The 13,501-nt window shown below is 42.6% G+C and overlaps 1 protein-coding gene across 1 annotated transcript; it reads right to left on the bottom strand.

The window, feature by feature from the left end:
* Positions 1–368: 368 nt before the first annotated feature.
* On the bottom strand, positions 369–5,926 carry LOC124605106 (peritrophin-1-like). The gene is made up of 2 exons (XM_047136557.1): positions 5,893–5,926; positions 369–700 (listed from the first exon to the last, which is right to left on the bottom strand). Exons 1-2 carry the CDS (start codon positions 5,897–5,899, stop codon positions 477–479), a joined length of 231 nt encoding a protein of 76 aa, XP_046992513.1. The 5' UTR covers positions 5,900–5,926; the 3' UTR covers positions 369–476.
* Positions 5,927–13,501: the final 7,575 nt, after the last annotated feature.

Below are 13,501 nucleotides of genomic sequence, written 5' to 3'. Positions count from 1 at the left end.
GTAGTTCTAAGTTCTAGGGGACTGATGACCTCAGAAGTTGAGTCCCCTAGTGCTCAGAGCTATTTGAACCATTTGAACACTTTTGTATACCCCGCATTAAAGGACTTCGTAGTATTATTGGTTCAAATGGCTCTGAGCACTATGGGACTTAACTACTGTGGTCATCAGACCCCTAGAACTTAGAACTACTTAAACCTAACTAACCTAAGGACATCACAACATCCATGCCCGAGGCAGGATTCGAACCTGCGACCGTAGCAGTCGCGCGGTTCGGGACTGCGCGCCTAGAACCGCTAGACCACCGCGGCCGACCGTAGTATTATTGTTTCCTAATAACAACAAGTCACTGTTACTTTATTTCTGTTTATTAAAAGCTAAATATTACACTAGAATACAGTGTGAAACCTATTCGAATACATTTGGAGTGTCATGTCAAGTAATGTGATATCACGGGGGAGATAATCATCCGGTGCCTTCTACTTCCTGGACTGGGGCCAGTCGCAGGTGTTGATGTTGGAGTTCCAGACGGTGCCAGTGGGGCAGGCCATGTGGACGGACCTGCCGTTGCTGCACTCGTAGAAGCTGCTGCTGTCGTTCTCGTCAGGGAAGAAGACGGGCGTGGAGCCGTCGTTCTGCGGGCAGGTGGGGGCCGCCGACACCACGGCTACCAGCACGCACACAGCCAGAAGAGAAGCCAACACTGGAACAGAAAGGGTAGTCAGGTGTGAACTGTCGTCACCGTGGTGTGCACTTCTTTGCTAGCAAAAAGTATAAACACACAGCTAAATAGCTCTGTGTAAGTATAAAACTACCTCTGCTAAAAACTGTGATACAAGTATTGACATAAACATTTTTCCACAGAGTTGACATTTAACCATGTATCACTTCTTATAAAGAAGGAAATATTAACTGAGGGGATGGTCAGATAATCTACATCTACATCGATACTACGCAAGCCTCCTGACGGTGTGTGGCGGAGTGTACCTTGAGTACCTCTATCGGTTCTCCCTTGTATTCCAGTCTCGTATTGTTCGTGGAAAGGAAGATTGTCAGTATGCCTCTGTGTGGGCTCTAATCTCTCTGATTATATCCTCATGGTCTCTTCGCGATATATACGTAGGAGGGAGCAATATACTGCTTGTCTCCTCGGTGAAGGAATGTTCTCGAAACTTCAACAAAAGCCCGTACCGAGCTACTGAACTTCTCTCCCGCAGAGTGTTCCACTGCAGTTTATCTATCATCTCCGTAACGCTTTCTCGATTACTAAATGATCATCTAACGAAGCGCGCTGCTCTCCGTTGGATCTTCTCTATCTCTTCTATCAACCCTATCTGGTAAGGATCCCACATCGGTGAGCAGTAATCAAACAGTGGGCGAACGAGTGTAGTGTAACCTACTCCCTTTGTTTTCGTTCTGCATTTCCTTAGAATTCTTCCAATGAATCTCAGTCTGGCATCCGCCTTACCGACGATCAACTTTATATGATCATTCCATTTTAAATCACTCCTAATGCGTACTACCAGATAATTTATGGAATTAACTGCTTCCAGTTGCTGACCTGCTATTTTGTAGCTAAGTGATAAGGGATCTATCTTTCTATGTATTCGCAGCACATTACACTTGTCTACACTGAGATTCAATTGCCATTCCCTGCACCATGCGTCAATTCGCTGCAGATTCTCCTGCATTTCAGTACAATATTCCATTGTTATAACCTCTCGATACACCACAGCATCATCTGCAAAAAGCCTCAGTGAACTTCCGATGTCATCCACCAGGTCATTTATGTATATTGTGAATAGCAACGGTCCCATGACACTCCCCTGCGGCACACCTGAAATCACTCTTACTTCGGAAGACTTCTCTCCATTGAGAATGACATGCTGCGTTCTGTTATCTAGGAACTCCTCAATCCAATCACACAATTGGTCAGATAGTCCATATGCTCTTACTTTGTTCAAAAATGGCTCTGAGCACTATGGGACTCAACTGCTGAGGTCATTAGTCCCCTAGAACTTAGAACTAGTTAAACCTAACTAACCTAAGGACATCACAAACATCCATGCCCGAGGCAGGATTCGAACCTGCGACCGTAGCGGTCTTGCGGTTCCAGACTGCAGCGCCTTTAACCGCACGGCCACTTCGGCCGGCTCTTACTTTGTTCATTAAACGACTGTGGGGAACTGTATCGAACGCCTTGCGGAAGTCAAGAAACACGACATGTACCTGTGAACCCGTGTTTATGGCCCTCTGAGTCTCGTGGACGAACAGCGCGAGCTGGGTTTCAAACGACCGTCTTTTTCGAAACCCATGCTGATTCCTACAGAGTAGATTTCTAGTCTCCAGAAAAGTCATTATACTCGATCATAATACGTGTACCAAAATTCTACAACTGATCGACATAAGAGATATAGGTCTATAGTTTTGCACATCTGTTCGACGTCCCTTCTTGAAAACGGGGATGACCCGTGCACTTTTCCAATCCTTTGGAACGCTACGTTCTTCTAGAGACCTACGGTACACCGCTGCAAGAAGGGGGACAAGTTCCTTCTCGTACTCTGTGTAAAATCGAACTGGTATCCCATCAGGTCCAGCGGCCTTTCCTCTTTTGAGCGATTTTAATTGTTTCTCTATCCCTCTGTCGTCTATTTCGATATCTACCATTTTGTCATCTGTGGGACAATCTAGAGAAGGAACTACAGTGCAGTCTTTCTCTGTGAAACAGCTTTGGAAAAGACAGTATTTTGGCCTTTAGTCTGTCATCCTCTGTTTCAGTACCATTTTGGTCACAGAGTGTCTCGACACTTTGTTTTGATCCACCTACCGCTTTGACATAAGACCAAAATTTCTTATGATTTTCTGCCAAGTCAATACATAGAACTTTACTTTCGAATTCGTTGAACGCCTCTCGCATAGCCCTCTTCACATTACATTTCGCTTCGTGCAATTTTTGTTTGCAAGGCTTTGGCTATGTTTATGTTTGCTCCCGTAGCAGTTTTCTAACTCGGTTGTTGTACCGCGGTGGCTCTTTTCCATCTCTTACGATCTTGCTTGGCGCATACTCATCTAATGCATATTGTACGATGGTTTTGAACTTTGTCCACTGATCCTCAACACTATCTGTACTTGAGAGCCGTCAAGTACTCTGAAATCTGCTTTTTGTCACTTTTGCTAAACAGAAAATGTTTCTTTTTACGGCTGGAATCACCGATGCTGTAACCGCTTTATGATCACTGATTCCCTGTTCTGCGCTAACTGTTTCAAATAATCACCAGAAGGTCTAATATGTTATCGTCACTAGTCGGTTCTCTGTTTAACTGCTCAAGGGATTTATTATAGTATGCATAGATTTACATGTTTCCATTGCTTTCAGATATAATAAATAGCGATATTGTCGTAATGTTAATACGATATACAGTCTGAAGTCCACAGATTGCTTTCAGAATGGAGACAGACTTGGGAGTGTTATTTAAAGCAAAATTTTCGTTCAGTAAGACTGTCTGCATGATTTAAATCCTTTTTAGGGTTTCATAATTCAGTTTGTTGGTAGGACATGTTCTGAGGCATCAAGGGATCACCAATTTAGTATTGGAGGGCAGCGTGGAGGGTAAAAATCGTGGAGGGAGACCAAGAGATGAATGCACTAAGCAGATTCAGAAGGATGTTGGCTGCAGTACGTACTGGGAGATGAAGAAGCTTGCACAGGATGGAGTAGCATGGAGAGCTGCATCAAACCAGTCTCAGGACTGAAGACCACAACAACAACAACAACAACAACAACAACTCAGTTGGTAAAAACGGCACCCTTATATGATCAGTTTTTTGCTTGCCTGCCTGCCTGCCTATCTCTCTGTCCGTCTGTCCGAATGTTAATAATTGTATCAAGGTGACAATTATGTCACGTACTGAGATGTATGGTCCCTTCGCAGTGTAAAATCCTGAAGCTTCAAAGTCACCACAATGAAAAGCTACGGCCATTTATGTCGCATATTTTGATATTCACACTCATCAATACGTATAGGGTATTTCCATTTGGCCTAGAATCATGAATTTTGGCAGATATAATATTTCACAGTACAACCAAAGGAAAAGAATCTTAATACCGTAAATTTGCTACTAAGCCACACGAAAAAAAATTTGTCTTTTCTTATCTGACCCTAAATCTGTCCGACTGTCAAGGCTACTTTTCCTCAGGAAAGGGTAGACTTATCAAGCTGAAACTTATATCACGTATAAAGGTCTATAGGTCTTTGGCGATGAAATACGAGTAAATGTAAGCTTCTAAGCCAATACAACCAAAAGATACGACCATTTACGTCACACATCTGGATACTAGTGAACTCAATCGTCAAAACCTATAGGGTATATTCCTTTGACCTAATAAAATGAAATTTGGCAAGAATCAACGTTTCATAGTACAAGTAAAGGGGGGAAAAATCACAAAATCGTTGTAATTAAATCACACGAAAAAATATTTGTTTTATCGTTTGCTATCCGACGTCAAACTTGAAATTAAAACAATCAGTAGTTGTGCATTCAGGCTGACTGGGCTGCAATGGTAAAAGTCAAACATCAGGAAAAGAATGGCTTTGTTGTTCATATGACGCGTTTCAGAATTTTTCCATCATTAGGTATTCAGGAACGATTACTGCATTAATCTGCGAATTTTTGTTTCACGAACTACTCGAAAATATGTGCGGGATGGCTCTTGGATATCTGATGATGGATAAATCCCGAAACTCGTCACATGAACAACAAAGTGATTCTTTGTGTGATGTTTCTCTTTTACCACTTCGATCCATTCAACCTGAATGCTGAACTGTTGATTGTTAAATTACGGTCGCTTGCATCCGGTAGTTACTGTATGTCACGTCTGTGTTAATTAAATTGAAATATTCTCGAAAATCTTGCAATCACTGGAGCAATATCTTGCCAGAATCAATGTCTATAACAGGCAAAAATGGCCGAGATTCTCATTCCCGAAATGGATGAACTGTGTACGTGCATAATTATGTTTCTTCGAAACTCTCAGTGCGTCAGCCCTACTCGCACCTGAACACTTCTTTTTTTCCTTTTCTTTTCAATAATTGACGCTGTGTGCCAATTATCCTAATATTCTCTTTTATTTGTCCGAGGATGACTTCCTTGTTACCATTAACGTCAACTACACAAATGTTGAAAGTAGCGTGTGCCATCTCTCTAAATCGCTAGTCGTTGTACCTTGTGCGTCTATATTTCCACTAGTTTATGTTTTTTGTGTATGTGGTGCAACGATAACTGAATGTGTCCCCAACAACATCATTTCTTCTGCTTTCATTATTAGTCAACAAAGTACATTATAAAAGATCCGCCTAATAATATACCGTATATTTAAATCAGAATAGTCAGTACCAATTTAAATTTCATGGCTCTACGACAAAAGAAATAGGATCCTGATCAGGAGGTCTCTACATTGTGGTTAAATTCATAAAAACTGGGTTCTGTTCAAAACAATGTGATCCCCGTTCCGCCACGGAATTTGAGAGTGAACTGTCGCCTTCCTAAAATAACGAAATTTATTAACATAACTTACAGTCAAGCGAGAAGTCTAATGAGTGTCCAGTATATGTCTGATACACAGAAGACGCAAGGCATTCCCATGTATTAATGCTTATCAGAGCTTCTGCTCATCTCATGGCACAGCTTCTTGCACTCACTTCTATTTTCTAGCAGGTAAGTATCAGTTGTTCATAGACAATTGTCTGACAAATATTTTCTGCACATTTTGCTTGTAACATGCGTTTTACAGGTAAAAACCACTGTCTTGCACACACGAAAGTTTCATAGACGTTACAAGTGAGTATCGTAGGAAAAATTTTACCTTTTCGTCTTACAACAGGAATTTTCACTTACCCTTCATGATGGATAGAATGCAACACGGCTCGACGTCTTTAGTACTTAGAATATACACAACAGTCTGCCGTTAAGGCTTTATATGCGCACTAGTGCAGATAATCTGCCTCGTATCTATTTAGATGACAAAAAAGACCGCCTTGCGACAGTACATTAAGGGCGTTTCCTTTACACGATTTAGCTCTCAAGAGCTGTCAAAGATAAAACTGGCACAACGTCATGACCTACCCGAAATCATAACATTCCATGCGCTTCTTTGAAACGCGCTTGACAGGTACTTTCATTACATTTCGTAAATCAGATTAGTACCTGAAAACAAAGTTCTTTCCAGCTATTCCGGCGTCATCGTCTGAAGACGTAAGGTTTGTTGGCGAAAGAACTTAGAAGTCGACGAAAAATTTCAGTGTATATTTACCCTGTACTGATTCCAAATTTATACAGGATGCTCGGCAGGATTGTCGGTGTCTATTGACCAAATAACCATACCCTGATCTGCAAGAGACAGATAAAATCATTCTACATAAACTGTCGTAATTGTATATATTATATACTGTATACAAAAACATAACAGTGAAACATTGTTAGAGATATCTCATGAAACAAAAATTAACATAATATAGTAAATGAATATTACAAATCTAACTGAAGATCGTAGGGGAATTTAGTCCTGAATTATCATCAAATGGGAAGGTTCTCAAGAAAACAGATCATATTCTAAACACCCAGGCTGCTACTTGATAATGGAAACACAACTAAAGGCGTAAACCAATGTAGTGCGTATTACTTTAAAAAATGTTAATATGCAAAAATATAAAGTGCAAAGTAAAAAAGCAGAGTGGGAACGTCGCAGGGCTGACGAGTTCATTGCAGCCAACACAGGTCGCTATCTTGGCACGCTGTCTAACTTCGTGTGATCATTCTCAGCCGCTGAGTAGACGGCTCACGAGGAAGAGGTGTCGCTGTTACTTCAGTGTTGTACGAGACACAACCATAGATGGAAGCATAACAGACCAAAGGCACTATTGGTTAGGAACTAAACATCTATGGTCCATAGCACGCTAACACGACAGTACTGGCGAGCCCCTGCAACACAGCTACTACTGGTAACCCCAGTTGCTCGACCAGCCGAAAAACAGGCAACCGCAGGGAAACCGTACTGTACACAGCACGCAAACCAACCACACACACCCCTACACTGTCTGTGACCCGATCTATGACCGATCGCCCACTAATGTACAACGACCTTGAACTGTTGCAGGGACGCAACAACTGCAGCAAGCCCCGCAACGAGCTCCAGCAACGACAAAGATAACGATGCACGATACCTCGCACTAACATAACCACACCTAGCATGCACTGTCGCAGATAGCAAGCCGCTACTGCCCTTACTACCCGTCCTACTGTCGCAGAGGCTTTTTTCCCTTGGCGCTTGCCTTGGGACTTTTTTTTCCTCTGCCCTTACAACCGTTACCCTTCGATCGCTTTCGTCCACTTTCTATCTCCTAATGGACCATGTTAATGAGTAATCTTACCCAGACGCATGGATAACATCACAGCCCGCATCCTGTGACTCCTGATTCAAAAACTAACATGTTATACGGAGGTGACAGTAGAACTATTGGTTTGGTCACCACGTTTGTGTGGGCGTGGAGGGACCCCATCCTTTGTTAAAGAGACAGCAAGTGTCAGAATCAGGCTTGTTTCTGCTTTCTAACACGCCTCACTTAAAGGTGTAGCGACAAAACATCTGGTCACTGGGGAAAATCCTTAAAAAATATTAAATTATAGTTCTAACCAACCTCGTCCAGTTCTTTTAAAATTTGTTCTGGAGGGAATTTCTCTTCCTAAACACTTTCACTTCCTCTAGAACATCGAGGAGCCTTCCCTTGGACACTGTATTTAACACTTACATCCCTTCTCATTTCTGCTGCGTAGTGTTTATTTTCAGCAACGTGTGCCATAGACCACTTTCTTCTGGGAACGTGTACGCCCTTTCATATGTGCCGTAAGTGAACGAATCACCTGAAGCACGTCATGCTAGTTACAGTTACTGCAGCTAATTTCATATATGCCTGACTTCACGAAGTTAGCACGATTAGGTCATTCCATATAGCTCGAACGATATTCAAGGAATTGAGTTTTGTGACAGGGTATGTGACAGAGCTGTTCCGAATTGTTGGCTACTAAATCGTCAAAGAAGTACCAAACTTATAAAGACGTTAAGAAAGCATATTCGGCCAAATACTGGTCAAAATACGATGAAAGACCCACAAACAGCATAGCCATTGTATTAAGCTTTCCACTCGGCCCCAAACCAAAGGACCGATCCTGGGCGCTGCAGTCTGGAGCCGGGCGACCACTACGGTCGCAGGTTCGAATCCTGCCTCGGGCATGGATGTGTGTGATGTCCTTAGGTTAGTTAGGTTTAATTAGTTCTAAGTTCTAGGCAACTGATGACCTGAGAAGTTAAGTCGCGTAGTGCTCAGAGCCATTTGAACCGATCCTGGGAACACAAAAATATCAGGCAATGGGCGGTGGAAAAACAAAACTAAATGGACACTACTACCCCAAATACAAAAAAGGGACTCTGATCAAAACCGTGGTTCGTAGGAATCCGCTGACCTCAAGTTGCAGAAAAACTAATTCCGGTCAGACAAGTTAGCCCCAATGTGCTAGTCAAAGAGGTTGTGAGACACGCAATTTTAGATGGCCACATGTTGCGCTAGAATAATAGGGTGGACGTGAGAGACGAGTTGCAAAATGTTGCACGCCTTTCGAACGCAGTCAGAGGCGATCGGGGTAGTGAAGCAGATAAATCAGTTGCTACGCAAGGGAAACATTGAAGCGTGAAAATTTCCTATTGTTGCAACATAACCGCTACATATTGCCACTATCGACGTTTATGGAAGTCTCCCTCGAATAAAGAGTGGAGACAGCTGCGTGATAGCATTGTTTGACGTATTTCGTACATTACTGGCCATTAAAATTGCTACACCAAGAGGAAATGTAGATGATAAACGGGTATTCATTGGACAAATACGTTATACTAGAACTGACATGTGATTAGATTTTCACGCAATTTGGGTGCATAGAACCTGAGAAATAACGGCTTTGATACGCCTGGGCATTGATGGCGTGTACAGGTACAGCTGCCCATGCAGCTTCAACACGACAACACGCTTCATCAAGAGTGGCTTTTTGTGAAGAGACAGTTGCTCGGTCGCCATTGACCAGACTTTTCAATTGGTGAGAGATCTGGATAATGTGCTGGCCAGGGCAGCAGTCGAACATTTTCTGTATCCAGAAAGGTCCGTACAGGACCTACAACATGCGTTCGTGCATTATCCTGCTGAAATGTAGGGTTTCGCAGTGATCGAATGAATGGTAGAGCCACGGGTCGTAACAGATCTGAAATGTAACGTCCACTGTTCAAAGTGCCGTTAGTGCGAACAAGAGGTGACCGAGACGTGTAACCAATGGCACTCCATACCATCACGCCGGGTGATACGCCAGTATGGCGATGACGAATACACGCTTCCAATGTGCATCCACCGCGATGTCCCCAAACGCGGATGCGACCATCATGATGCTGTAAACAGAACCTGGATTCATCCGAAAAAATGACGTTTTGCCATTCGAGCAGCCAGGTTCGTCGTTGAGTACACCATCGCAGGCGCTCCGGTCTTTGATGCAGCGTCAAGGGTAACCGCAGCCATGGTATCTGAGCTGATAGTCCATGCTGCTGCAAACGTCGTCGAACTGTTCGTGCAGATGGTTGTTGTCTTGCAAACGTCCCAATCTGTTGACTCAGGGATCGAGACGTGTCTGCGCGATCTGTTACAGCCATGCGGATAAGATGCCCGTCATCTCGACTGCTAGTTGTACGAGGCCGTTGGGGTCCAGCACGGCGTTCCGTATTACTCTCATGAACCCACCGATTCCCTATTCTGCTAACAGTCATTGGATCTCGACCAACGCGAGCAGCAATGTCGCGATACGATAAACCGCAATCGTGATAGGCTACAATCCGACCTTTATCAAAGTCGGAAACGTGATGGTACGCATTTCTCCTCCTTACACGGGGCATCACAACAACGTTTCACCAGGCAAAGCCGGTCAACTGCTGTTTTTGTATGAGAAATTGGTTGGAAATTTTCCTCATGTCAGCTCTGAAAAGCTAATCATTTTCATATCACAGCACCTTCTTCCTGTCGGTTAAATTTCGCGTCTGTAGCACGTCATCTGCGTGGTGTAGCAAATTTAATGGCCAGTGGTGTAAATATTTACAGCTGGATGCAGTCAGTAACGTGACGAGTACGTCTCTAATTTGATGCCCACAATCTGATTATTTTGTTAGTATTCATAAGCGTGAAGCATTTCTCTCAGACAATGGTACACAATTTACAAGCGAAAAGTGGAAAAACGTTCTAAGGAACAATTGAATACACTAACGTGTAAATTCGAAGATATCATCTAGATTGAAAGCCATTTCGGTGACATTTCCGTGAACACTCTTTATTTATGTGCACATACGCATTATAAAGCAATACACGAAGTGAATGGCTAACATTTTTGAAGCTGTTCGAAAAAATAGCTAATGACCTGCCAAACACAAAAACAAGTTACATTACACATGAGTTGCTGTTTGACAGCTCAGAGTGAAATGAATGTTCGAAACCCATTCCAAGCTTTAACAAGGTAACCAATCCCATTCGGATAAAGACAGGCAAACACTAATTACCTTCTCTGTTAGTGAATCAAAGAAAATCGTATGCCGACGAAAACGTATGTCACTTAAATCTTAAACTATAAAGTCAGTGGCCTCGATTGGTTCCGCTATCGTTCCAAATTTTTGATAAGGCCAAGAAAATTAGGAAATTAACCTGCGGATGGGTGACTCTTTGTCGCTTTTGGGGGGCCGCCCATGCACCCCGACGCCTGGTAGCGTGTGCGGAGGCGCTCTGTGGAGTCCTGTGGACGGTACATGTCTCGTAATCGAAAGATTTTTAACTGTGTAATTACGTGTGATAGGTGTTTCATGACAGTATTCCATGCACGATCGTAATAAAAAGAAAGGCGATCGATTTCATTACTTCTTACAAGTCTTCAACTTCCCAAAAAGCAGAGAATGATGAGCAAGAGAAATCCAACCCTCAAAAACTGAATATTTTTAAAAAAATACTATTTTGTTGTTGTGGTCTTGAGTCCTGAGACTGGTTTGATGCAGCTCTCTATGCTACTCTATCCTGTGCAAGCTTCTTCATCTCCCAGTACCTACTGCAGCCTTCTGAATCTGCTTAGTGTATTCATCTCTTGGTCTCCCTCTACGATTTTTACCCTCCACGCTGCTCTCCAGTACTAAATTGGTGATCCCTTGATGCCTCAGAACATGTCCTACCACCCGATCCCTTCTTCTAGTCAAGTTGTGCCACAAACTCCTCTTCTCCCCAATTCTATTCAATACCTCCTCATTAGTTATGTGATCTACCCATCTAATCTTCAGCATTCTTCTGTAGCACCACATTTCGAAAGCTTCTATTCTCTTCTTGTCTAAAGTATTTATCGTCCATGTTTCACTTCCATACATGGCTACACTCCATACAAATACTTTCAGAAACTACTTCCTGACACTTAAATCAATACTCGATGTTAACAAATTTCTCTTCTTCAGAAACGCTTTCCTTGCCACTGCCAGTCTACATTTTATATCCTCTCTACTTCGAACATCATCAGTTATTTTGCTAAAAAGTACTATATACCCTTGAATTTTTCTGTCATGATACTTTTACTCTCCACCACAGAGCCGCCAATTTCCAGATACAGGACAGGAGGGGGAGAAAGGAGAGAGGATACGGAGGTTACCGAAGAGGATGGATTAATTAAGTGATCAATTTAATTAAGTAGTCAGTGAAATTGATAGGAATGAGAGGGGGCTATTCGAATAACTGACCTGAAAGTCTACCTGTATCAGCGAGAGGGAGGGGTGGGTTGGAGGTTCCCTGGGGGTTTTGTGGGGGAGGGAAAGGGTTAAGGATAGATTGTCCCCAGGGGGTCAATACCTGTCAAAGGACAACAAAATGTTTGCCCCCTGGCCCTGATATGGGCAACCCACACTAACAAATTGCACTAAATGGCTCTGAGCACTATGGGACTTAACTTCTGAGGTCATCAGTCCCCTAGAACTTAGAACTACTTAAAGCTAAGTAACCTAAGGACATCACACACATCCATGCCCGAGGCAGGATTCGAACCTGCGACCGTAGTGGTCCCGCGGTTCCAGACTGTAGCGCCTAGAACCGCTCGGCCACTAAGGCTGGCGAACAAAATGCACTAACTCTCTCCTTGTCCTCCTGCTTAATGAAGGATGAAAAATGAACATTCATTCGTTTTGTAAATATTGGGTTAGATATCTCTATCTATTTTTATGTATTTAACGAATGGGAAGCTGGTTTGGAGGATGTATTAAAAAAATGGAACTACTCCTGTCAGAACATTGTGCTGAGGGAATTCCTGTGCTCTAGAATTGAGTGATGGAAATCAGTTACTGTCTTGAATGGTGAGACTTGTACCAGCGATATGTTATCAGACATTGTGAACAGAATGTGCCAGTTGAAGTACGAGACTAAAGACTTACTAAACGAGTGGAGAACTGTTACCTCCTCTATAAATATATACAAAAAAATTGTATTAGTTGGTAAGGAACCACAGAGACCTACACGAAATGGTGCATATAGAGTCCAAAGTAATGGCGAAGGGCAGGAGCTAAAGGTCTGTGTTGTGACTATACTGATGTCTTCTTAGGTCGATGGTCAAATCAATGCGACTTGTTTCTAATGTTTGTATCTTTCTCCATGTCGAGATCGACAAAGAAATCATGTTTATGGTGATATGATTGGCCAGCCATAGACGCGGTGGAGTATTTTGTGATGTTGACGTTAGGACGAGCTCACCGCAATCGTAAGGGCATGTTTATTGAAAATTTAGATTGGCTGCAGGAGAAGTGGGTTTCTATACGTAAAGTCGATGCTTTTAGTTACAGATTTCTTATCATTCGTTGATACCTAACAGGAAAACTAACAATGAGAACAGAGTATCATTACAGTAAGACAGTAGATACATATTGGCACAACACTACATCATGTGTGAAGTGGAGTATAAGAGATCAGAGGAGATTAGAAAGGTATAAGATTAGTCAGGTACGGTATATCATAAATGGCGGTTGTATAAGTTAATTATAACTTTGTAGATTAATTATGTGTAGACTCAATAACCGCAACTCTAAAAAAATTTTTTTTTTGGTAGGATGGGTTTCTTCACATGATAATAAACAACCAGACAAAGATACAAGGAGGAGCCAGCAGTAAGAAGAGTAGAGGGGAATATTGATAACTAACATATAAAACTTCCTGGCAGATTAAAACTGTGTGCCAGACCGAGACTCGAACTCGGGACCTTTGCCTTTCGAGTTCGAGTCTCGGTCCGGCACACAGTTTTAATCTGCCAGGAAGTTTGATATCAGTGCACACTCCGCAGCAGAGTTAAAATCTCATTCTGGAAACTAACATATATATTAGTATGTCGACTAATAGTGTGGGATACTGCGCAAATG

This window comes from Schistocerca americana, chromosome 3 (assembly GCF_021461395.2).
Source record: "Schistocerca americana isolate TAMUIC-IGC-003095 chromosome 3, iqSchAmer2.1, whole genome shotgun sequence".
Taxonomy (NCBI): Eukaryota; Metazoa; Arthropoda; class Insecta; order Orthoptera; family Acrididae; genus Schistocerca; species Schistocerca americana.
Note: the sequence above shows the minus strand (reverse complement) of the source record. Positions and strands in the feature narration are given on the sequence as shown.